This window comes from Hyaena hyaena, unplaced genomic scaffold (assembly GCF_003009895.1).
Source record: "Hyaena hyaena isolate Hyena2069 unplaced genomic scaffold, ASM300989v1 scaffold_18, whole genome shotgun sequence".
NCBI classification, from domain to species: domain Eukaryota; kingdom Metazoa; phylum Chordata; class Mammalia; order Carnivora; family Hyaenidae; genus Hyaena; species Hyaena hyaena.
This window is the reverse complement of record NW_024080649.1, coordinates 5,889,557-5,917,004: the sequence shown is the minus strand read 5'-3', so window position 1 is coordinate 5,917,004 and position 27,448 is coordinate 5,889,557. Positions and strand designations below refer to the sequence as shown.

Sequence of the window (27,448 nt, the reverse complement as noted above, 5' to 3'; positions counted from 1 at the left end):
TTTAATATAACAAAGTACCAAACTTCACTGATATGGTTTCAAATTCTACTCTGTAACTAATCCTTAAGAATGACCAATGTTCACAGCAGCACTCTCAACAATAGCTAAAACATGGAAAGAGCCTAAGTGTCCATCAACGGACGAATGGATCAAGAAGATGTGGTTTATCTATACCACGGAATACTACATGGCAATGAGAAACAATGAAATCTGGCCATGTGTAGCAACATGGATGGACCTTGAGGGTGTTATGCTGAGCGAAATAAGTCAGGCAGAGAAGGACAGATACCATATGTTTTCACTTACAGGTGGATCAGGAGAAACTTAACAGAGGACCATGGGGGAGGAGAAGGGGAAAAATAGTTGGGGAGAGCGAGGGAGGCAAACCATGAGAGACTCTTGAATGCTGAGAACAAACTGAGGGCTGAGGGGGTGGGGGAGAGGGGAAGGGAAGTGACGGGCATGGAGGAGGGCACTTGTTGGGATGAGCACTGGGTGTTATATGGAAACCAACTTAACATAAACTATGAAAGAAAAAAATGTTAGATAGAATTCACCTGTGGGGGGGAATAAAAAAATAAAACTATTAATTTTTTAAAAAAACAAATTTCAGGATTGTTTCTTCTAGCTTTGTAAAAAATGCTGGTTATTTTGATAGGGATTGCATTGAATAAAAAGGTAGCTTTGGGTAGTATCAACACCTTAACAGTATCTATTCTTCCAATCCATGAGCATGGAATATTTTCCCCTTTTCTTGTGTGTCTTCTTCAATTTATTTCATAACCTTTCTAAAGTTTTCAGTGTATAGATTTTCTATCTAGATTATTTCTAGTTTTTTTTTTAGGTTAGGTTTTTTCCTAGGTATTTTATGGGTTTTGGTGCAATTATAAATGAGATCAATTTTATAAATGAGATCAATTCTTTGATATCTCTTTCCTCTGCTTCATTATTGGTATATAAAAATGCAACCGATTTCTTTCCATTGATTTTATATCCTGTGATTTTGCTGAATTCATGGATCAGTTCTAGCAGGTTTTTTGGTGGAATCTTTTGAGTTTTCCATATAGAGTATCATGTTGTCTGCAAAGAGAGAGCTTGACTAACTCCTTACTGATTTGGATGTTTTTATTTCTTTGTGTTGTCTAACTGCTGAGGCTAAGACTTCCAACACTATGTTGAATAACAGTGGTAAGAGTGGATATCCCTGTCGTGTTCCTGACCTTATGGGAAAAGCTCTTGGTCTTTTCCAATTGAGGATGATATTAGTGTTGGGTCTTTCATACATGGCCTTTATGATCTTGAGTTATGATCCTTCTATCCCTATTTTCTTGAGGGTTTATATCAAGAAAGGATACTGTATTTTATCAAATGCTTTCTCTGCATCTATTGAGAGGATCATATGGTTCTTATTCTTTATTTTATTAATGTGATGTAGCATATTGATTGATTTGCAGATATTTAGCCAGTCCTGCATTACAGGTATAAATCCTACTTGATCATGATAAAAAAAAAAAAAAATTCTCCTACTGTATTCTTGGATCCGATTGGCTAGGATCTTGTTGAGAATTTTTGCATCCATGTTCATCAGAGAAACTGGATCTCTAGTTCTCCTTTTCAGTGGGGTCTTTGTCTTGTCTGATTTTGGAATCAAAGTAATGCTGGCCTCAGAGAATGAGTTTGGAACATCTTCAAAAGAATATGTTTAACTCTTCTTTAAACGTTTGGTAGAATTACCCTAGAAAGCTGTCCGGCCCTGAGCTCTTGTTTTATGGGAAATTTTTGATTAGTAATTCAATCAATTTACTGGTTATGGGTCTGTTCAAATTTTCTATTTCTTCGTGTTTCAGCTTTGGTAGTTTATATGTTTGTGGAAATTTGTTCATTTCTTCTAGATTGCCCAATGTATTGGCATATATTGGCTCATATTCTCTTATTACTGTTTGTATTTCTGCAGTGTTGGTTAAGATTTCTCCTCTTTCGTTCTTGATTTTATTTATTTGGGTCCTTTCCTTTTTCTTTCTGATCTCTCTGGCTAGGGGTTTATCAATTTTGTTAATTCTTTCCTGGTTTCAATGATCTGTTCTACTGTTTTTTTTTTATTTTGATATCATAGCTTCTTCTCTAATCTTTATTATTTCCTGTCTTCTGCTATTTTGGCGCTTTATTTACTCTTCTTTTTCCAGCTCCTTAAGGTGTAAGGTTAGGCTGTGTATCAAGACCTTTCTTCCTTCTTTAGGAAGGCCTGGATTGCCATATACTTTCCTCTTACGTCTGCCTTTGCTGTATCCCAGAGGTTTTGAGCTGTCGTGTTATTATTTTCATTGGCTTCCTTCTACTTTTTAATTTCCTCTTTAATTTCTTGGTTAACCCATTCATTCTTTAGTAGTGTGTTCTTTAATCTTCAAGTATTCGTGGTCTTTCCAAATTTTTCCCTGTGGTTGATTTCGAGTTTCATGGAGTTGTGATCTGAAAATATGAATGGTATGATCTTGATCTTTTTGTACTTGCTGAGAGCTGATTTGTGTCCCAGTATGTGATCTATTTTGGAGAATGTCCCATGTGTACTCAAGAAGAATGTGTATTCCTCTGCCTTAGAATGAAATGTCCTGAATATATCTGTTAGGTCCATCCGGTCCAATGTGCCATTCAAAGCCATTGTTTCCTAGTTGATTTTCTGTTTAGATGATCTGTCTATTGCTAGAAGTGGGGTGCTGAAGTCCCCTACTATTATGGTATTATTATCAATGAATGTCTTTGTTTATGATTAACTGATTTATATATCGGGCTGCTCCCACACTGGAGGCATAAATGTTTACAATTGTTAGACCTTGCTGGATAGTCCCCTTAATTATGATATAATGCCCTTCTTCATCTCTTGTTAACAGTCTTTATTTTAAAATCTAGTTTGTCTGGTATAAGTATGGTTACTCCAGCTTTCTTTTGGCGACCATTAGCATGATAGATGGTTCCCCATCCCCATACTTTCAATCTGAAGGTGTCTTTAGTCTAAAACAAGTCTCTTATAAACAGCACCATTACTAGTAATTTTAAATAAACTAATAAATGGTTTTAATTTTCCCCAAAGAAAGGAAAAGAAGGTAAAGTATAAATTAGCCAGGTTGTTTGTTACTATACAATTTGAATATTTAAGTTAAAAATTACTGGAAAAATAATGTTTAAGAATTAACTACAACTTTACCATTTAGGTTCCCAGTTCCCAAAAACTTTTGGTTGACTTTTACTTTTTCAACGGTTAAGAATCTTTGTTTGCATAATGCAAACTCTTAAAATATCATATCCAATATTTTAAATGTTTATTTATTTTTAGAGAGAGAATGTGAATGGGGGAGTATCAGGGAAAGAAGGAGAGAGAGAGAATCCCAAACAGGCTCTACTCTAACAATACAGAGTCTGATGGGGGCTCAATCTCATGAATCATGAGATCATGACCTGAGCCAAAATCAAGAGTTGGATGATGTTTAACCAACTGAGCCATCCAGATGCCCCATCATATCCAATTTTTAAAGATTCCAAGATCTGTAAAGACTTAGAGCTTTTCTATGCCAACAAACCACAAGGGAAACATTCATTATTAAACATAAAACTGCTGGTACACTATAATGCCCTATAATACAAACAAAAAGCAAAGTTAAATTTAAAAAGCCACCAGAAAACAAAATCCATTAACAAGTGTTTAAAAAAAAAACATAAATGACCCAAAGTCCTTTAACTTGAGCTTAGAATGAGTGCCAGATCAATTCCCAACTATTAATTCTCTCTCAAATTCACTTGGAGCTTGACTAGGTCTCATTAAAAGAAAAAACAAAGATTTTTTTTTTGCTTTTATTTATTTATTGTTTTTTCTTAAATACTTTATTGTCAAGTTGGTTTCCATATAACACCCAGTGCTCATCCCAACAAGTGCCCTCCTTCATGCCCTTCCCCTCTCTCCCACCCCCATCAGCCCTCAGTTTGTTCTCAGCATTCAAGAGTCTCTCATGGTTTGCCAAAGATTTCTTCTTTATCTATGTGCCACAATCTTCGATTTTTATCAAGCTATAAACCTATACTTGAGTTTGGCATTAACTCTAACATGAACTTGCTGCTAAGCAGAACTGCCAAATCATCAGCATGTGATTGAAGGCTTAAGTAATAAGAGCAACAGACCATGCAAGAACAAAAATTAAAGAAACTCTCAGAGGCAAACCATGAGAGACTCTTGAATGCTGACAAAAACTGAGGACTGATGGATGTGGGGGGGAGGGGGGGATGGGCATGAAGGAGGGCACTTTGGGGATGAGCACTAAGTGTTATGTAGAAACTAATTTGACAATAAACTATTTGTAAAAAAGAAACTCTCAGAGACCTATCCAGAATAAATGTATAAAAGATTCATGCTGAACAGGTAGAATGTAGCCTCTATGACACCAAGGATCTCTGTCCTTTTTTTTTTTTTCATTCTCCTTCCTCAGAGTTTATAACAGCTCCTGGCATGTAAATGGTATACAATACATATTTGTTGAGTAAATGAATCAAGTTGGTATTTTCATCAGCAGTATTGATTTCAAAAACAAAAAACAAGATTTTCCCAAAATTAAGTTTACAGACTGAATGTATTTACATAATACACTCTATATTTACAGCCAAATCATAACTCTCATTTGGAATTTTCCATTATTCATTGGGAAATTTTAAAGTAGGACATTACTGACCACAGAAAAGTATGAGTTCCGTATCTATAAATTTGATCACCAGTATACCCCTGCTTCTACTTTCTATCAAATAAAGAAATATTGCAAATGAAAAAGCAATTTACAAAAGGAGAATAACTATTAACTAACACACCAAAATCAAACTAAAACAAACCAAAAAGTACCTTTAACCATTAAGGCCATCAGAACTTCCATAACGTTCAAATAGATATTTGCTATAAGGATGCTGGGAAGAACTGCTAATTCCCTGCTTGGGTACTCTAATTCCTCCATACAGCGAGCATTCCTCAAGGTATAAGTTAAACAAACATGAATGGACTAGTAAAGCATTCATTAGGGAAAAAAATACATTCATAAAAATTCATAGGGCTACGTAGAATCTCATACAACTGAAATCTTGGATTAGACCACCAATAAGCAACTCTCTATTTTTACCTTTAAATAGTATTTAGTCAAAACATACACTGGTAATTCTTTAATAAATGTAACATTTCATTACTCATGGTATTCAAGAACCTGGAAATATAAGAAAGCTCTGATTTATCAATGCTTTTTCTATTCTATGAAGGCCCAAATTCTTGTCTCACTGCCAAATTGTTCCTATGCCTGAAGACGTACAGCAACGCCTTCATTTAATTAAATTATCCCCTACAGAAGGTTTAAACCTTTGCTTACCCCCTTTACATATAAACTACAAGAGCAATGCAAACATACTTTTTTGTTTTTTAAGTAGGCTTCATGTCCAGCATGGAGCCCAACATGGGGCTTAAACTCATGACCCTGAGATCAAGACCTAAGCTGAGATCAAGAGTCAAGATGCTTAACTGACTGAGCCATCCAGGTGCCCCAAACATATTCTAGATGGTAAATAAAGTCAATAAACAGAAGCTCTTGATATTATAAGAAAAATCTAAAAGCACAAAGTAGTTATGAAAAGAAGGAAAGATAAGACTTACTTCTTGATACAGTTGGTCATGAGAAGATGGACATCTTGTCTTTCATCTAACAGCAGCATTGCCCCTAAATAGCCAATGCGTTTGTCTGTGAACTTTTGAGAGGCGATAAGCTTCAGACACTCCAACTGCAAATTAAAGAAAAAAAGAAATTAAGAAATTGCTAACAAAATCAAGAAAGCAATTTTTTTAACCCAGAGTCAGTGGGTAAATAAAATAAATAGCAACCTGCCTAAATAAAAGGGAAATATTTAAGATCTTTGGAAATCTTGATAACAGCTATCAAGTTTTAGAATAGATGATCTCAGCAAGGTCCTACAATATTTGCTATCCAAATAATTTGTGACATTTACCTTAGTTCCACAGATTCAAATAAATACTAACTAGTAAAATATTACAACAATTATTAATAAACCCAATTCCTTTTTTTATAAAATTGTTAAAATGTTTTTATTTATTTCTTAGAGAGAGACAGACAGCGTGAGCAGGAGAGGGTGAGAGAGAGGGGGTATATAGAATCTGAAACAGGCTCCAGGCTGTGAGCTAGCTGTCAGCACAGAGCCCAACACAGGGCTCAAACCCGCAAACTGAGATCATGACCTGAGTCGAAGTCAGACGCTTAACCGAATGAGCCACCCAGGTGCCCCTTAATAAGCTCAGTTCCTAATTTAATCTCTAGGTTGTACTATAAGAGCACCCAGCTTATATCTATATTTAAGGTCTGTTTCCGATTTTGAATATCAAAAAACTCTTGGGGTGCCTGGGTGGCTCAGTCGGTTAAGCGTCCAACTTCGGTTCAGGTGATGATCTGGCGGTTTGTGAGTTCAGGCCCCGCATCAGTCTCTGTGCTGACAGCTTGGAGCCTGCTTCTGATTCTGTGTCTTGCTCTCCTGCCCCTCCTCTGCTTGTGCTCTCTCTCTCTCTCAAAAATAAATGAACATTAAAAAATTAAAAAAAAAAACCCTCAATAACTGGAAATACATCAAACACTATCATAAATGTCAGGAATAGGAGTGCCTGAGTGGCTCAGTGGGTTAAGCATCCAACTCTTGATCTTGGCTCGGCCACTACCTCATGGGTCATGAGATGGAGCCCCACATCGAGCTTTGCACCAACAGCATGGAGCTTGGTTGGGATTCCCTCTCTGTTTCTCTCTCTCTGCTGTCCCCAACACATGCACACATGTGCACTCTCTCAAAATAAATCAATAAACTTAAAAACAAATCAGGAATATACAACTGAAGAGGCGATAAAGAACAACTAACTTTAATATAATAGGGAAAGTGCTACATTTTGGGCTTGAACCATGTAGTAGGGAGAAGTGAGAGGAATAAAAATATACAGGGGAAAAAAAGCCAGAGGAAATCTCAGGAGTGGAATTAACCTAAAATGTCTTCTGTGACTTCTTTTTTACATAACTGTTAAAAATTCTCAGAGCTTAAGAGTCTTTGTGTTAAACAGTTTGTCTCTCTACTTAGCTTTTCTTGAAAGTCACAATCACTTCAATATACTTTATCATTCCATCTTGACTAACATGAAAAAGGCCAAAATTCCTTCTATAGCAATGGTTTTCAAAGGTGTACCTATGATAGGCTTTCCAAGGAGTTTTGCAAACTATGTTCCCATTTAGAATCACTGCATCCCAAGGAAAGGGGCCCAAATGCTGACCTGCATACAACAGTGTAAAATCATGTGAGACTACTCCCCATCTGGATTTGCCTGTAAGCTCAAAAGTGAAACGGAGTATGGAAAAGAATTCACAAAACTGTTTCAAGCTATTTAAAAATTGCTGTCTCAATTTATCTGCATTAGAGAAACACTTAAAGTTGGGGGACCTAGGTGGCTCAGTCAGTTAAGCATCCAACTCTCGACTTTGGCTCACGTCATGATCTCACAATTCGTGAGACTGAGTTTCACGTTGGGCTCTGCGCTGACAACATGGAGCCTGCTTGGGATTCTCTCTCACTTTCTCACTTTCTCTTTCTGCCCCTATCTCAAAATAGATAAACATTAAAAAAAAAAAAAGGTAGAAGCAGCACCTAAACTTATCAGAATGGCTATACCACAATGAACAAATGAAAGAAGCCTCCAAGAATAACCAACATCCAAAACAGGAAATGCCCTCTGAAACTGACAAAGATTATATAACAACCCTTCCTTTCCTTCTATGCATTCAATTTAAATTTTAAAAACCAATTTCTGAAATAGAAGGTGAAAGTCATTTTTACAATATCAGCAGAAAAATTACTGCTGAGATGAATGAGAAAATTAGAAGCTAAAGTATTATCAGAAAATCTTAACTCTTTTTCAAATGAAGGCTTTTTAATCTTCCCATTTAATAATCCTATAAATGAATATTTTAGCAGTGAAAAAAATCTTTAATGGTCAGGTATCACTAAAATTTTTATCATCTTTACTGAATTATGCTTCAAATAAATTATCTAAGATTTCTGTGTTAAGATGAACTAATGAGAAAGACAGACTTTACTCTTATACATTAATATTACTTTGTATTTTTTTAGGGCCAAGTTTTAAAACAGTCACAGTAAAAGTCATCAGTGACTAACGAGTACAATTTGTTGGTTTTCTGTAACACTTGTTACAGAAAACTTACCTAAAAAACTAAACAGTGAAAACAAAAACTACAATTTAAAGGGACAAACATGAAATTAATTATTTTTAATATTCCCCATTGGTACAGTTACTCTGCATCAAGAATAAGCATTTACTTTATAAAGACGGCAAATTTGAGAAGGAATATAAGATTACAGACTGGAAATGGCATTTGAAAAATATCCTCCAGTGAAGGGTTAACTTTGATCATACTCGACACTTAGGTGTCCAGCAATAGTGCTGAGAAAGTACTATGTTTCATCTTTAAGAATAGTACCAAGTTTTCAACTGTTGAAAAAGAAAAAGGATGGAGGGGTGTACAATTGGGTTTTGGGTAAATATGAGGGAAGGACATCCATTTTTTAGCAGCAACCACCAAAACCACAATTCTCACGTGACTTACAGAAGAATAGGGAAATCAATTAAAGGTTTCTGCCCCTTAGGTAACAACCTCAAATTCAGTACTACTCACTGAAAGTTACTTGAAAATCTCACCTGAAACACCAACCCACAAACCTAGCACATGCTTTAAGACTACGGTAATCAGTTCAGCTTTTATAGTGACACAACCACAGAGATAAAAAATAAGTTTTGCTTTTTTACACCAAACTCTGTAAGCAAAGTCAAAAGACAAATGACAAACTTGGAAAAACTATTTCCAACTCATTTCACAGACATGAAATCTTATATAACAGAATCCTACAAATTGATTTTCAGAAAGAGCAGCAACTCAGTACAAAAATGGGCAAAAAATATGGACAGTTCAAAGAAAACAAAAATGATTTATGAAAAAAACATGAAATGGAGTTTAATCTCCTCATAAAATATACGCAAACCCAACTAGGTAAATTTACTTTTTAAAAAAATCACTGAACTATACAGTTGAAAAGGGTGAGACACAAAATAAGCCTCAGTGAAGTTATTAGAAAAGAAACACACTCACAAGCTGTAGTGAGAAAGATCTGGCCTATCTAAATTACAAATACACATATCATTTGACTCAACAATTTCACTTTTAGAAACTTACACATTTACATTCACACATGTGCAAAATAATGGGTATTACTCATTTGTAGTATTACTTAAACAGTAAGAATGGAGGAGCACCTGGCTGGCTCAGATGGCAGAGCATGAGACTCCCGATCTCACGGTTGTTGAGTTCAAGCCCCACAATGGGTGTGGAGCCAACTTAAAATAAAAAATTTAAGGGGAGCCTGGGTGGCTCAGTCAGTTGAACATCCAGCTCAGGTCATGATCGAACAGTGTGGGTCTGAGCCCTGCCTTTGGCTCTGTGCTGACATCTCAGAGCCTGGACCCTGCTTCTGAGTCTGTGTCTCCCTCTCTCTCTCTTTGGCCCTCCCCAGCTCATGTGCTCACACACTCTCTGAAAATTATTAGAAAAAAATTTTTTACTTAAAAATTAAAAATAAACACTGGAAATAAATGTGCATCAAAGGTATCAGCTTAATAAATCACAATTCATAAATATCATGGAATACTACTCTGGATACGCTACCATGAGTATGTCCAAAAAGCTGGAAAAACAGGAAGTTTTTTTAAAATTGATATGAGCTAATCTTCAAAACAGATTAAGCAGCAGAAAGTGCAAGGGGAGGGGGCATTTCCATTGCCTGGAGATGGATAAAATATCTCTGAGGGATAGACAAGAGACGGTTGCCTATAAAGAGGAAACTAAGTGACTGGAAGAGGGCAGAAAATGGAGTTTTCATCTTATATTCTTACTTTATTTTTATTTTTTTTATTTTAGAGGCAGGGGAAGAAGTGCAGAGAGAAAGAGAAAGAGAGAGAGAGAGGAATTCTCAAGCAGGCTCCACACTCAGCACAGAGCCAGACACAGGGTTCGATCCCCTTACCCTTGGATCATGACCTGAGCCAAAATCAAGAGTTGGACACTAAGCTAATGAGCCACCCAGGCGCCCCCATTATCTATTCTTTTGTATCTTTTACATTTTCCATCAATGAACTGTCATTATCTATTCAAAAGATAAGTAATATTGGACTAGGAGGAAAAAGTTTAAAACTGCAAGACAAAGGGAACTTTTAACTTGTGGTTAGAAAAATTAATGCTTTAATTAAAAAGAAAAAACAACCTAGGAAAACTATTCCCTCTCCAAAACTGAATAACATGTAATGTGAAAAACTAACCAAAACAAAACAAAACACTTGAGTCTTGGAATTGTTTTGTGAAAAACACTTTGAAAATTTGAGACCATAATCTTTGGAAAATACAATTCAATAAATGGGAAGAATCGGCTTTTTAAAAATAACTTAGGGGCGCCTGGGTGGCTTAGTAGGTTAAGCGTCCGACTTTCGCTTAGGTCATGATCTCGCGGTTCCTGGGTTCGGGCCCCGCGTTGGGCTCTGTGCTGACTGCCAGCTCAGAGCCTGGAGCCTGTTTCAGCCTGTGACTCCCTCTCTCTCTGACCCTCCCCTGCTCACGCTGTCTCTCTCTCTCGCTCCTAGAAATAAATAAAAAAAAGCATTTAAAAAAAATAAATTAAATAAAAATAACTTAAATTTATAATGAACGATTACTGTCTTATTCTATTATACCTGTAATGCTGCAGGAGCTTAAGAAATATGTCCATTCCTTATCTCTAATCCATGGGATGGCTATTTTTTTTTTATGCTGGCAGTTATTTTGTATTTTTCAGCATCAGTGTCTTCCTTGTCAACAATGCTCTTTCTACTGGCTTTTCAACAGCAACCTTCTCACTCTCCCCTCCTACCTTCCATCCCAAAGATCTCATTGTGTTAACTCTCAGCTATTCACTGATTTTCTTTATATAGGACTTACTTTCCAATTGTTTTTGAGTTGCTACGGTTTTGCTTTAATTTCATAAGTTACTAGTTTACAAAACTAGTACCAACGTACTAGACATTCTCACAGATACCCAGTTGAGAAGTACATAAAAGGAAACCAACATCTGAATATATATCATAAATGTGATATATATATATATATATCCTATGGAACATATATATGTATATGTCTTATATATATTTATTTGTGACAATTATGCACAAGCTATATGAAAACAAGTTAGGAAGGGCACTCACGTAGGTTAGAAACAGTAAGAAAAAAAATTAGAAAAAGATTTCCTATCTCTTTTATTTCCTAACTCTTTCTATTTATAGTGGAATAGAAAGAAACAATTTGATTTAGAACCCTAAACCTGGGTTTAGCTGAAAAGCCTGAAGCAAATTATTTCAACAACCTGGGCCTCAGTTTCCTCATCACTAAGATAACTGGCCATATCATAAAAGATCACCCTAACACTGCCCTCCACTCCCTGCTTTCAAGGCAAGTATGGCAGTCACTAATTCTCTACAGGTGATCCTTAAATTGGCCTAAGAATTTTTCTCAGCAGAAACATTTCAGGCAGCCATTAGCAACAAGCCTAGAAGAGTGAAGTTACCAGTTCCCTTTGGAATACAACGCCTTAAGGAAGTAGTTTCCAAACCTGACTGATCAAAATCACCTGGGAGAGTTTTGAAATATGTAGGTCACCCCCAAAAATATCTTGATAGGTTTCAGGTAAAGCCTGACAATTTGATTTTTATAAACCTTTTCTAGATAACTCAGTGTTTCCATTTTCTCCAAATTTCAAAGCAATTTTTAAAAAAAGGTTTCTGGCCTTGTTACACTTTTCTAAAGCAAGTACAAACATTGCCCTTTATGAACATTTAATCTGGTTGCCCTTTAAGAAAAAAGTTACCCCTATTTTGTTAGCTTTCAGAACAATTTACCACAAGGTCAAATGCACATATACATTTGCTTTTAAATTTAACATTTGAGCTTTATGATGTGATAATCACCTTGATGAAAAGATGCACATAAACATTAATGGATCTGCAACTGACTGTTTAGGTATTTTAAAAAGCTACCTTTATTTCAATTTAATATTCAGAAATAACTTTCTAGTTTATACACAAACACACACACATTTAAAGGTTAAGCCTGTGACTACTTTACCACTATGCAGTCTGGCAACATAAAAATCTGTATTTGAGACCAGTCTGTTTCATTCTTCTGGCAGAGGGGGGAAAAAAAATAAAACACTTAACAGTGTTATTGCATTCCATTTCTCCATTTTAGAAAATTATGAAATATTTCACTCAAAAATAAACAAAAAACATCATGTAACACTCACTGAACCACACCAATAAGCTTCATCAACTCTTAATGTTTTACCCTTACTTTGTTTTTTAATATGACAAATTCAATGGAAGCCTTCTGTACACTCTGCCTCAATGCCATTTCCTTCTTTCTATCCCACAAGTAACCAAAACTCAAAACTACTGTTCATCATTGCCATGATGTATGTCCTTACTACACGCTGGTTGTTTTTGAATGTTTTAAGCTTTATGGTAAGTATCACAACATATTCCTGCTCTTCTCACTCAATATCTTTGAGTGTTACTCACATCCAAACAAAAATCTCTAATTCAGTTGTATTAACTGCTAATATAGTACCCCAGGTGTAAATATACCACAACTTACCTATTCTTTTTTGTGAACATATTGTTTCCAATGTTTTCATATTAGAAACAATGCTGCTCTTGGGGCGCCTGGGTGGCTTAGTCGGTTGAGCGTCCGACTTTCGCTTAGGTCATGATCTCGCGGTTTGTGGGTTCGAGCCCCGCGTCGGGCTCTGTGCTGACTGCTGGCTCAGAGCCTGGAGCCTATTTCAGACTGTGACTCCCTCTCTCTCTGACCCTCCCCTGCTCACGCTCTCTCTCTCTCTCTCCTAGAAGTAAATAAAACATTTTAAAAAAAAAATTAAAAAAAAAAAAAAAAGAAACAATGCTGCTCTTATAAATGTCCCTTGTTAAGCAGACAAGGATTCTTGATCAGATTCAGGTTTTTCTGTTTTTACTTTGTTTCAATTTAGCAAAAACACTTCATAGGTGGTGGTATAAATTTTCATCAGGAAACGTATAATTATTTCTGGTGGCTGTCTCTCATTTGTGACATTAGCATTGATGATGACCAGGGATTGCAAAATGCTAATATTCTAATTCTTTTATTCTTTATTTATTTATTAGCTCAATTTTCCTCTAAGGAGGAACTGTTCTATATGTACCAGTGGGTTACCAATAGTTCCTTCAGAAAGTTTAGGAAAGGCAGGATAAATGTCGATTTTCAAAATGAGTCCCTAGTATCCTCCAAAGATGACCAATGGAGCTTTTTCTAATTTAATAATTAGGAACTCACTGATATAAACTTACTTGGTATATTCCAATCACTATTATTATCCTTATTAATGCTCAAATTTTCTCATTTTGGGGCACAACAAAAAGCCACTTTTGGTGGCTACTAAATTCTTTTAACACGACTTCTGTAATTTGTCATGCTTTCTGGCAGAGTAAGACAGTTCAGGCTTAATCTGTGTATCTCCTTCAGATTTGAGATCAGCCATCTTTCTAATGGGTCCTAGAGTAAAATGGTATTTGGAGACCACAATCTGGGCTTATGGGTGCTCAAGACAAGGATGCCTACTATCACCATTCTACTACAGGTACAGTGTAGTAAAGAAATTAAAAATTTGGTTAAGGATGGAAAGTTAGGAAACTAACATTATTTACAGACAACAGCACTGATTATATGAAAACAATGAAGTCCACAGGGACTCTTAGAGCCAAATGCAAATAATGTTGCTAGGAAGAGAAATACGCAAAAATCATTTCTATATTTCTGTATAACTAAAACCTAATTATTCAAGTTTTAAAAGTGCTATTTGCAATAGGAAGAAGAGCTCCAAGGAACCTATAAATTTTACCAAAGGTATATAAGACCTTATGGAGAATGCTGTAAAACTTTAAAGTACGTAAGCAAGTAGAGTGCTATATATACTCTACTGATGGAAGGGAAGACGATTGTAGACAGATAATTAGGTACAGCAGGCCAGACTGGAAATGGGAATAGACAATTTAAGGCCAGCCTAGAGAAGGTCGCCAGTCTACTAGTGCCATGGGAAAATGTTCATCCAGTGTTATCAAATCCTCTGATTTTTTCTTTTTTAATTTTTTTTAATGTTTTTATTTATTTCTAGGAGAGAGAGAGAGAGACAGCGTGAGCAGGGGAGGGTCAGAGAGAGAGGGAGTCACAGACTGAAACAGGCTCCAGGCTCTGAGCTGGCTGTCAGCACAGAGCCCGACGCGGGGCTTGAACCACGAACCGCGAGATCATGACTTAAGCGAAAGTCGGACGCTTAACCGACTAAGCCACCCAGGCGCCCCAAAAATCCTCTGATTTTTTCTTTTTTAATTTTTTTTAATGTTTTTATTTATTTCTAGGAGAGAGAGAGAGAGACAGCGTGAGCAGGGGAGGGTCAGAGAGAGAGGGAGTCACAGACTGAAACAGGCTCCAGGCTCTGAGCTGGCTGTCAGCACAGAGCCCGACGCGGGGCTTGATCATGACTTAAGCGAAAGTCGGACGCTTAACCGACTAAGCCACCCAGGCGCCCCAAAAATCCTCTGATTTTCTAAGAGAAACCAGAAATCCAGATTTCTACGAGAAGTTTCTTGATTTTTACATTGGCAGCAAATTCAAAACAATTTAATGTATTATGCATTACAAAACACATCTGTGAAAGAATCTGGCCCCCAGCCACCATTTTTTTACTCCTATATTTACTCCAACTTCTTTACTCAACTTTATTTCTGGGTTGTGTTTAAGCCAGACACATGAAAGGTTACCAACCGTACAGGAAATCTATCATGGCTTTTGTCGTAAAAATGTTGAAGATACACTCTTTTACATTACCAAGAGGCTCCTAGGTAAAACACTCACATAAGAAAATCTATCTTAGGAGCGATTAGCTGGCTGAGTTGGAGGAACATGCAACCCTTGATTCTGGGGTCATGAGTTTGAACCCCACATTGGGTGCAGAGATTATATACATACATACGTACATAAATAAATAAAAATCTATTTTAGAATTTGGTGACTTTCTTTTAAACATTTTTAATGTTTATTTATTTTGGAGTCGGTGGGGAGGGCAGAGAGAGAAGGCGATCCAGAATCTGAAGCAGGCTCCAGGCTCTGAGCTGTCAGCACAGAGGCCAACAAGGGGCTCGAACTCACAAACCGTGAGATCATGACGTGAGCCCAAGTCAGACTCTTGACTGAGCCACCTAGGTGCCCTAGAATCCAGTGACTTTTCAAAGAAATTTTTTTGCTGTCCTTGAGGAAATAGTAAAATCAGTAATACCTAAGTTTTTTATGTACAAAATATAAATGTTTAACATTTTCTAATCTAATTAATCTTCATAATAATAACCCTATAAAGGAGTATGAAAATTCTCCCCATTTTACAGATGAGGAAAGTGAGACAAGAAAGGTTAAGGATCTTGCTCAAAATCATGGATAGTAGGGGCGCCTGGATGGCTCAGTTAATTAAGCATTTGACTCTTGATTTCGGCTCGGGTCATGATCTCATGGTTTGTGGGATTCTCTCTCACCTTCTCTCTGCCCCCCTCCCTCTTAAAATAAACATTTAAAAAATAACACAGATAGTAAAGTAACAAAGCCGAATTCACACCCAGGCAGTCTGGTTCCTGTAGTTCTGCTCTTAAATTCTGGTTATAACAACCATATAACTGGATTCTTTTTCTTGCCTTAGCTGCCTCACCATCATCAAGTATAGTGGCTTTAGGTTCTGATTTCTTCCTTCTCTCAACTCTTATTTTCTAGCATCCTTTTTTGTTTGTTTTGTTTTTTAATTAGATGCTGGTCATGTATGTTACCTCAAATCTTCTGTAGAGCAAGTCAGGACTAAAGTAATTAAATAAATACTTAATAAATGTATTTAGATTTAAACTATACCCAAAGAATAAATAGGCTTTAGAGTTATACAAAGTTGAGTTCTAATTCTCTCCCCAATATTTACTAGCTGTGTGAATTTAAACAAGTCAATCTCTGAATTTCAGTTTTCTCATCTGCAATAGGAAGATATTACCCACTTCGTGGGTTTTATTTTAAAGTTTAAAACACTTTTCAAATGTGGCTACTAGAAAATTTTAAATTATATATCTGGCTCATATTTTTATTTCAATTAAACAGCATCATGTTAGACACTGCAGTAAAAAGTAAAAAGAAACAGGTGAAATTAGTTTTAATAATACTTTATTTAACCCAATATATCTAAAATACCATTTCAACATATAATCAACATAAAAATTAGATATTTTACATCTTTCTTTTGTACTACGGCTTCTAAATACAGTATATTATTTTACACTTACAGCACATCTCAATATGTACACTATATATCCATCAGAAATATTTTAACTGTATTTAGATTTCATTAAATTTACAACTGATCGAGTCACATACCCAAGTTGTCTAAAACATTTAAGTTTTCCAATAACTGCATCAAATACCCCCCAAAATTTATGTTCCTTTAATATTCACCTCAGTTGAATGAGCCACATTTCAAAAGACCAGTGGCTATACAGCTACTAGCTATCATAATGAACAGTACAAGTGTAACAAATAAAACGCAATAAACAGTAGCTGTTTTTACACAGTTAAGTGAAAATAGTTCTGTGATTCATACATGCAGGTGAGAGAACCTAGATATGAATCTTCTTATGATTATGTTACAAAAAATTCTGATAGGCAAGGTACCAAATTACTGACTGGATAGGGCCAGGATTTATTCAAATAGAAGAACTAGATTAAGGGACTTAAAATTATGATTCTTATTCCCACTCAGAAAAACCTTTTTTTTTTGGGGGGGGGAGGTTCCAATTTTAGTACCATTTCCTTGAGTATTAACATTTTCCACCTAAGAATTAGATGTTTTATCAAACAAATTCCAGAATGCCCCAAAAAATGCATCTAGTAAAGCTGGAAAGCATATTTTATTTAAACACAGTATAGAAACGACTCTTTGAAATATAGAGAATGCTCTTTCACAAATGAAATTATCATTAGTATCAAATCTATCCTATTATTTTAAATTCAACAACTGGTCTTAAAAGAACTCCTTCAAATCCATGATGTTAATAAACGTTATCTCTGAGTGGAAGGATTAAGAGACTCCCGACACCCCCACCATCTTTGACTATCTTTACAGCCCAACATTATCAGATTTCTATAAATCAAACCTAAATGGATCTACTCAAAATCAACCAACAAAAATATATGAACATCTATTTGCTTTATACTCTGATATGCATTAAATGTATAACCTGGATCACTTTTTGATGTGGTAAAAGCATGTAACATGTTTATTCAGAGGAGACAGCTGTTATTTTTGTCTACCTAGTACCTGGTCCTTTCCTCTGATACTAAATCTCAATTCTCCTTTGGGAAACTAATGGTCTCCCACTCTAAATCATGTATTTCTAGAGAGGGTGATCTCACTCCCAGCCCCAAAATAAGCATAAAACTAACCCAAGTCAGTCTGGTAAGATTCAATCCATTACTGTTTTATTTTAACTAAGTGGGAATCTCCTTTCACTGGAGTTACTGAGCTGAATAAAAGATGTAGCCATCTTTCTGGATAAATTAAATACATCAAAACATTAACAAAAGCTATTTTTGAATAATGGAAACATGGGTGCTATTTTTCTCCTACCTAATGTTGCACATTCTTTCAGATTTGCAATCTTTTCCTTAAGAACACTATTTATTATATAATACAATTCTTAAATTATGTAAGATAAAATTTAATATCATTAATAAGAATTTTAAAACCCACTAAACCTTTCCCTGTCACTCCATCCCCCATATATACAAACACAGAGAGAAGAAAGCACTTCTTGCTCAATTACCAAATACCATGCTCAAAACCTAGACTGGCTATATCTAATAATATATACTTGTGTGCAGTAGAAAATCAGGAGGCACAGTCACCACACCAATCCAGTAAAGAGGTAATTAGGGCAAAATCCATAAATGCCATTAAGTTGCAACTTAATTTCTTTTACTTAAAAACATTTATTCTGAGTGTTCCTCCTTATATCATTGTGCACACAGAATATAATTAAGGAAACATTAGCAAACATTTCTTAAATACTCAGTATAGTCCAGCTCCTCTGATAGACAAATCACAATCTACTAGTTAATCCTGGTCAATCTTTAAATAAGCTAAATGCCTCCATCAAAACACAGTCTAATCCATATAATGAGAGATTCTCAATGGAAAGCATAATTAACAGCAGTATCATGTGTTTCCAGGTCTGCAACTTTCTCAATTCTACCTTCAGTTCCACAATGATCAGATTACAAGACTATCAAAATTATCCTGTCTTCACTGAGAGGAAAACATTGACGTTTCCTGAGTTGTCATTCAAACAAGCTGTCTAGCCTTGCTAGATAAGGTCTCAGCCCAGCCTACCTGTCCAAAGTGAGCAGGGTAGCCCAGCATGTGCATATATAGTAATTTTGCCACATTCCGACACCGGTAAGTATTGTCTTCTTCTCTAAACGATGACCGGATTGCAGCACATTCTTTCTGGATCATTTCTCGTTCTTCGGCTTGGGTTCGGGCTGTCCGGATGGTCCGGATCAGCTCCCGCAATCTGATGGGGGCTGGCATCCTCTGTTTATAAAAAAAAAAACATTAAATAAAAATGTTCATATTTTTTACTACCAAAACCATTCACACAACTTCCCAAATAAATTTCCAATTTTTAAGAATTCAAGATTTGCTCAATCCAATGATATAAAGCTTCAGTAAAGCTATTACCTACAAACCCCTCAACTCAAAGAATGTAAACAAACAAAAATGTTAAGTATTAAATTAAGCAAGATAAGATACAGTATATATCAGTATGTAAAACCCATCATTAATATCAAAATATGTTAAGAACTAACTCAACCCAAATACTTACTCAAGAAAGGAAGAAGACATAGAAAATGCCTAACCTTAGAGAAGACAGATATTTTCCGCTCAACTGTTAACTCAACGGAGCTCAATAAATTATCAGATGAATACTGAATATGATCACAATCAACTCCTGACCTCAAATCAATAAAATGAGAGATCAGGAGAGAAGACCAATTATCAGATTTAAACATTTTTCCAAGAAACAGTAATCATCTTAGTACACTGGGTACTCTCTGAAAATTGTTATGAGGAACAAAATAGTAAATCGACCTCAGAGGGTAAGACTATTAGAGTCATAGTCTCATGAAAAATTTTAAAATAATAATAATAATAATAAACCTATAATAGTCAAAATTAAGGGAAATAAGAGAACAAGTTGGAGAATCTGCACCAGCTAATTTCAAGAAATACTACAAAGCTACAGTAAACAGGACAATGTGGAACTGAATTTAAGGGTAGACTCAGAAATAATGATGCAAAGGGGCGCCTGGGTGGCTCAGTTGGTTAAGCGTCTGATTTCGACACAGGCATGATCTCCCGGTTTGTGGGTTTGAGCCCTGTGTCAGGCTCTGTGCTGACAGCTAGCTCAGAGCCTGGAGCCTGCTTCAGATTCTGTATCTCCTTTTCTTTCTGACCCTCCCCTGCTCACACTGTCTCTCTCAGAAATAAACAAAAAACATTTAAAAAATAATGATGCAAAATAGAAAGTTTAGGAATAGACACACACAAACTCAACTGATTTTCAACAAAGAGACCAAGGTTATTCAATAGGAGAAATGGTGCTGGCATAACTAGACATCTATACTGAGAACAAATTAACCTTGGACCCTAACCTCACATAATGTACAAAAATTAATTCAAAATGGGTCATAGACCTAAACCAAAAGTTTAGCCAAACCTAAGCCCAAACTAAAAATCTTCCATAAGAAAACATAGAAGGAAATCTTTGGGAACCTCTGTCTGTCTCTCTCTCTGCCCTTCCCCTGCTTGTGTTCTTTCTCTTTCTCCCTCACAAAAATAAAAAAAATAAAAAAATAAAAAAATAAAAAAATAAAAAACACCTACAATGAGATACCACCCTACAGTATTAAAATGGCTCAAATTTGAAAGATTGGCCATACCAAGTGCTGGCAAGAACAGAAAACAAATGAACTCTCACAAGCCACTCATGCAAATACAAAATGGTTCAACTACTTTGGAAAACAATTTGGCAATTTTTTATAAAATTAAATATATATTTAGCATAGGATTCAGCAAATTCACTCAGTGTTTACCCAAAAGAAATGAAAATACATGTTCTTACCAAAACCTGTACACAAATCTTTCTAGAACCTTCATTTATCATTACGAAAAACTGGAAACAACTCAAACATCCATTAATAGGTGAATAATAATAGTATGCCCACATAAAGGAATACTTCTCAGAATGAAACAGAACCAATACAACATGGAAGAATCTCAAAACATCATGCTGAGCAAAAGATGCAGAAACAATCAGGGGCGCCTGGGTGGCTTAGTCGGTTAAGCGTCCGACTTTCGCTTAGGTCATGATCTCGCAGTTCCCGGGTTCGAGCCCCGCGTCGGGCTCTGTGCTGACTGCCAGCTCAGAGCCTGGAGCCTATTTCGGAGTCTGTGTCTCCCTCCCTCTCTGACCCTCCCCTGCTCACGCTGTCTCTCTCTCCTAGAAATAAAAAAAAAAAAAAAAAAAAAGATGCAGAAACAATCATATTGTATGATTTTACTTATTTATACAACACTAGGAAAAGACAAGGTAATCTATAAGTGATGCTGAAGAGATCAATGACTGCCTGGGGTTGAGGGGAAGGATGGTGATCAACTGGGATGCAAGGAAACCTTCTGGTGTGAAAGTTTATGGTGTGAAATGTTTATGATGGTTCTCTCTCTCTCAAAGTTCACTGAAATGCACACTTAAAACAAACATTTTAGGGGTGCCTGGGTGGCTAAGTCGGTTAAGCATCTGACTCTTGATTTTGGCTCTGGTCATAACCTCATGTTTCGTGAAAACAAGACGTACACTGGGCTCTGAGGTGATGGCACAGAGCCTACTTGGGATTCTCTCTCTCCTTCTCTCTATACTCCTATCCCAGGTGCATGGATGTTGTGTCTCTCTCTCAAAAAATAAAAAGATAAACATTAAAAAGAAAACAAGTACATTTTATTGTATCTTATACCTCAATAATATTAAGAAAAATGATAAAATTAGATATTACCATCATTCTCAGTACATACAAACTGTAGAACCCTTAAACCATTAATTCTCAATGTTGCTCTAATCACACAAACCAGGAGGATATCCCACTCCTATCAGTTCACTATGGCATCACTTCTCAAGGTAGGGAAAGCACATTAGGAATTTAGAAAAGTTCTCTAGGTGTCTGTTATGTTCCTCCCTATTAGCCCTCTTAAGATCATGTGTACTAAACTGTATAAAACTACTTGTATAACGTTACGCTGTTATTTTTTAATAGAAATACTGAGCGCCTAGCGTTTGAATATTCATACATTCACTGTCTTCATTATTTCATTTGTTCCAGACCATTTTGGGGCCCAACATAAGGTTTGCACTCACCACCCTGAGATCAAAACCTGAGCTGAGATCAAGAGTGGGACACTTAACTGTCATCTAGGCACTCCAGATCCAGACTATTTTGAAGGTCAAAAATCATTATACCTGCTTTGCCTACGAAGAAACTTGGTTTCAAAGCAATTATGTGACTTGCGTAAGATCACAAAGGTGGTACATGCCAGAGCCAGCACACAAACCGGGTCTTAGAACTCCAAGGCTAGAGTTCTTCTTAGTACTTCAAAAATGAACATTATCTTACAGACAAAATTTTATGATTGCTAGGATTTGTTTCAAACCTTATTAAGGAAGGAAAAAAGAAATAAAATGGGCAAAATGTTGATTACTCTGAAGGGATATGAGTATTTGAAGTTACATTGCATTATTCTCTATTTTTATGTATATTAGAAAATTTTCATAATCAAAAGCTTTTTAAAAATAAAAAACTTCAATAAACAAAGCATTTAAATCCTTAAAATTTTACATAAATAATGTTTTAAAATCTTAATAGCTAAACTAGAGATCTACACTACTTCTTTCACAATGACTACAAATACAAATGGCTTTAGGATAAAAAATTTAGAGTAAGGGGTGCCTGGGTGACTCGGTTCAGCATCCAACTTCGGCACAGGTGATGATCTCATCGTTCATCAGTTTGAGCCCCATTTGGGCTCTGTGCTGACAGCTTAGAGCCTGGAGCCTGCTTCAGATTCTGTGTCTCCCTCTCTGCCACTCCCCCTCCCCCTTCCCCTCCCTCTCTCTCAAAATCTTAAAAAAGAAAAAAAAAAAAGAAAGAAAGAAAAAACACTAGGAACAAATCTCAGATGTAATGTGATGCAAAACCAACATGCTGTGTGTAATGTCAACAAAATGGAATATCACTTTAAAAACGCACAAAGCTATTATGGCTCTCAGAGATCAAGAACTAAATGTAAAACCAGGTTTTGACCGTCCAAAGCTCAGTAATTATACTTTCAAAAAGAATTTTCAAAAAAAAAAATTTTCTATGGGGCACCTGACTGGTTCAGTCAAAGGAGCATGGGACTCTTGATCTCGGAATCCTGAGTTCAAGTCCCATGTTGGGTGCAGAGGTTTCTTAGATAAATACTGTTTGTTTGTTTTTTTTTTTTAGAAGAATCTTATTTATCAGAAACCCAAATTTGGTGCATGGGAAATAAACTATGGCAACTAAAATCAGTCAAGATCAATTGGTAATACGCTGCTGGAAAATAACTTTCCTCCACAAAGGTGTCAATGACTCTATAAAGCAAACAAAGACTATCAAAAAAAAAAAAAAAGTCTAAATCCAGTCTCAAAACATGCAGTCCAACATGGAAAAAAAAAAAATCACAAAAGTTTAAGCCAGCTGAGAGAAGAACAAGTTACCTGGAGCAATTTCTCAGCTATCAGTCACAGAATCACAGAAATACAGTTTGTGCCACTAGCTTTTTATGGAGGAAATTAAGAATACAGGCTGTTAAACTAACTTGTACAAAGTCAAAGAATTAATTACTAGCCTGACTCACATCTTGTGATTCCCCCCAATCAGTACTTTCTCCAGCACCAGGCTATTTCTAACTTAGAGAAATCAATATTTTTTTTCCCCTTAGCTATGACAGCTTACTTCTCCTTATTTCTTTTTTTATCACAAGAAAATGTCTTAGTAGGCATTAATGAAAAACAAAATTTACACAATAAAAAATCTAGTATATTTCAGAATACATTCTAAGTTACAAACTAAACAAAAAGTTCTAGTTCCAGGAAAGATGGAACAAACATACTCCATGGAGACTGTCTCTCCTTCTGACCCCATAACTAAAAATCCTGTATAAAATGAATGCCACAGCTACCCAAGGACGCTAAAAAGTAAATGACAGCAAGCAGATTCGAGAAAGAGGAGAAACTGAAGTTCCATCAAAATGGCAAAAGGATATCATTTTTCCTTCAGTACTGCCCAGTCTGGACCCAACAACAGCCCGAAACCCAAAAGTGCAATGAGTACAGACCAAGAGTTCTAAGAAAACCCTCTCTCTCTGGCCCAGAAGTAGGAAAAGAAGGACAATGGGAGAAATTCTCTTTTGGCTTTTTATTTTTTCCTTCCCTCCACCACTGCCTCTAGGCAACACTGCAACGGTGGTGCCTGTGGAATGGCAGGAATGGTCTGGCAGCCTCTAAAAACTAGGGAAGGGAATTCTCTCTAGCCAGAGGAGCCATGATCCTAAGAGCATGCAGTAAGTCACTCTCTATTCTCCTACTGCATGATAAAAGAGTGAATTCGCCAAGAAAATACAACAATCCTAATTGTAAATGTATGTAACAATATAGTTTAAAAAATACATGAGGCAAAAATTGATAGTTATCAAAGGAAAAACAAACAAACCCCTCAAATGTAGAGACTTAAACATGCTACGTATAAGTAAATGATAAAACTACAGAATATCGGCACAGATATAAAAGACCTAAACGCCGTTTTCAATTGACTGGATCTAACCAATATTAATGGAACACCTCAACCAACAACAGAATATACATTCTTCTCAACTGAATATGGAACATTCACAAAATAGTCCATGTCCTGGTCAGTTTTTTAAAAAGTTAATAAATTAAATGAATGGAAATCATATAAAATAAAGTACAGTCTCTGACCATAAAAGAATTAAAACCAGAAATCAATAACAGAAGCTAACTGGAAAACTCTTGATGGACCTGGAAATTAAACAATACATTTCCAAATAATCCATGGGTGAAGAGGAAATATCAAGAGAAATTAGTAAATATACATAACTAAACAAAAACATAAACCCATTTATTAAAATCTGTGGTACAACTAAAGTAGTGCTTAATGGGAAACATACACCATTAAATGTTTGTATAAGAACAGAAAAACATCTCAATCTAAGCTTCTATTTAAGAAACTAGAAAAAGAGAAAAATTAATCCAAGAGAAGTAGAAAAAAGCAAATAAACAAATCAACGAAATTAAAAAACAGAAAAAAACCAAATAGGTCAAGTCAGTGAAATCAAAAGCCAGTTCTTTGAGAAGACCAATAAAATTGATAAACCTCTGGCTAGATGATCAAAGAGAAATCACATAAATTCCTACTATCAGTAATGAAAGGGAATATTACCACAAACACTGAAAGGATATTTTGGTGATACTATGAACAATTCAATGACCATCACACTGGACATCCATATGCATAAAAACTGAACCTCGACCTAAATCTCACACCTTATACAAACAGTAACTAAAAATGAAGCACAGATCTAGATGTAAAACACACAACTATCAAACCATTAGAAGATGATGGAGAAAACCTTCATGATGTGGCGTTAGACAAAGACTTCTTGGACATTACATCAAAGGCACACCCATAAGAGAAAAATGATAAAACTGTATTTCATAAAAATTACAAACTTTTGCACTATGATAAACATTGTTAAGAAAATGAAAAGATAAGTTACAGTGTGAGAGATTTCCAAATCACATATCCAACAAGGACTTGGAACCAGACTATAAAAAGCAACTCTGAAAACACAGCAGCTAAACCCAGTTTTTAAAATTGAACATTACATGGGACACCTGGGTCGCTCATTCGGTCAAGCGTCCGACTTCAGCTCAGGTCATGATCTCAAGGTTCATGGGTTTGAGCCCCGCTTTGGGCTCTGTGCTGACAGCTAGCTCAGAGCCTGGAGCCTGTTTCAGATTCTGTGTCTCCCTCTCTCTCTGACCCTTCCCTGCTCACACTGTCTCTCTCTCTCTCTCTCAGAATAAAACATTAAAAACAAAAATTTAAAATTGAACATTACATTTGAGAATCTTGAATTCAGAAAACAGCACAAAGTCTTTAATCAAAAAATAATGGGACACCTGGATGGCTCAGTCGGTTAAGCATCTGACTTCAGCTCAGGTCATGATCTCGTGGTCCGTTAGTTTAAGCTCCACATGGGACTCTGTGCTGACAGCTCAGAGCCTGGAGCCTGCTTCAGATTCTGTGTGTGTGTCTCTCTCTCTGACCCTCCCCTGTCTCTCTCAAAAATAAACATTTAAAAAAATGAAAAAAAGAAGTTTAACAGCTCAGGGCCAATTAAACTATAGAGTAAACAGTATTAAATGATATTAACATAAACATCATTTATATCCATTTCAAAGGGGAAAAGAAGAATAAAAACTATGGAATTAGAAGTTAGCGTCATGCATATCTTTTTTTCCCTCCTTTTTCAATTCAATTAGTCACACTATCCCATAGATGACCTAAGTAACAGGGAAACATGTTATACCAAAAAGTGCCAACCACTCATTCAACAAATATTTGCTGAGCCTTCTCTATGTCAGGCATTGCAAAAGGTGCTAGCAACTGCCAAGGTGGTAATCTCTATCCTCAAGAACTCAAAAGTCTAGTGAGGAAAACAGATTTTTGTAATTCCAACCATATAAAATAACAGCAAAAACTACTGACGAATGACAGAACAGAAAATTGTATTTATGGTAAGCTAAACTGTGTCATAGCCAAACTAATTCAATATGCTAAGAAATTTTTTCTTTTCCAAAATTAACTGCTTTCTGGATCAGCTCAACAACTCCTAAATCCCAGGTAAAAAGAGATATGTAACACAGTAGAAATCCACAATCTCTTTTCCAAAGCCATTAAGAGCAAAACTTAGAATTTTCTGAATTTTAGAAAAGTAATACAGTGCATATATTTTATGTTATAACTTGCCTACCATGCCTAAAGAAACAGTTCCAATATTTCTGAAATAACATATGAATAGTCACACCAAATGAGAAAAATAAAATTCTACAGCCTCATATCTGGTCGAATCAGATTTTAACACCAAAAGAATTGTGAAAAACTCCTGGGTCATTTTGTTTGTTTTTAATTTCAGAAACTGAGATAAAGGATTGTGCAGGCTTACCCTTATCCAATGACCCTAATCATTGTTCAAAATGAGGACCCTGGAGTAAAATTACCTGAATTTGAATCTCAGCTCTACCATTTTTCAACTTAAGCTGATATTTTATCATTTATCAGTCCTTAAGCAAATAACTTAACATCCCAGAGCTTCAATTTCCTCACCTATAAAATAGGAAAAGTACCTACCTCAAAGGATTGCTACAAAAATTAAAAGAGAATACATGTAAACTTCTTAGCGCAGTGCCACACACATGGTATACAGTAAATAAATGCTGGCCATAATGGTCGCCTATATAAACTATCCATGAATAAATTAATTTTGAACACACGTTAACTGCAGAAAAATGCAGTACTAATATTTATAAAGGTTTAAAATGTGTAAAAGAACCTATTCTTTCTTTAGAGATACAGAAATCCAGTAAGAGAACAAGAACATGTATAATGTGAACATGTGAAACATGCATAAATATCCACACTGTGGCACATCTGGGAGGGAGGAGAATATGACAAGGAAGAAAGTAACACAGAGGAGGCTTCAGCTATACTGGTGATTATTTATTTCTGAGACTAGATATTAGGTAATTGAATATTTATTATTATTCATATATTTTATGTCTGAAATGTTTCATATTAAAAATTCAATTCAAATATATCTAATCTATGTAGCGAATGCTGTAAAAATACATAACCTGGAAAACAAAACCTACTTGCTCGTATTATAATACTGACGATTTCCTTATTTAAGAGTTTTTACTTGCCTTTCAAAATACTCAAAACCACAAGATTCCTTAAAATACAGTAACTTA

The 27,448-nt window shown here is 35.8% G+C and overlaps 1 protein-coding gene across 2 annotated transcripts in view; it reads right to left on the bottom strand.

The window, feature by feature from the left end:
- The window catches only part of AP1G1 (adaptor related protein complex 1 subunit gamma 1), an 81,933-nt gene that overhangs the window by 40,169 nt on the left and 14,316 nt on the right, over positions 1-27,448 (bottom strand). For both annotated transcript variants that reach the window (XM_039221792.1, XM_039221797.1), the window contains exons 2-3: positions 18,652-18,855; positions 5,669-5,793 (exon numbers count right to left, since the gene is read on the bottom strand). In XM_039221792.1, the coding sequence (XP_039077723.1) occupies positions 5,669-5,793; positions 18,652-18,852 (326 nt within the window). In that variant the 5' untranslated portion in view covers positions 18,853-18,855. The remainder of the gene's footprint in view (positions 1-5,668; positions 5,794-18,651; positions 18,856-27,448) is intronic.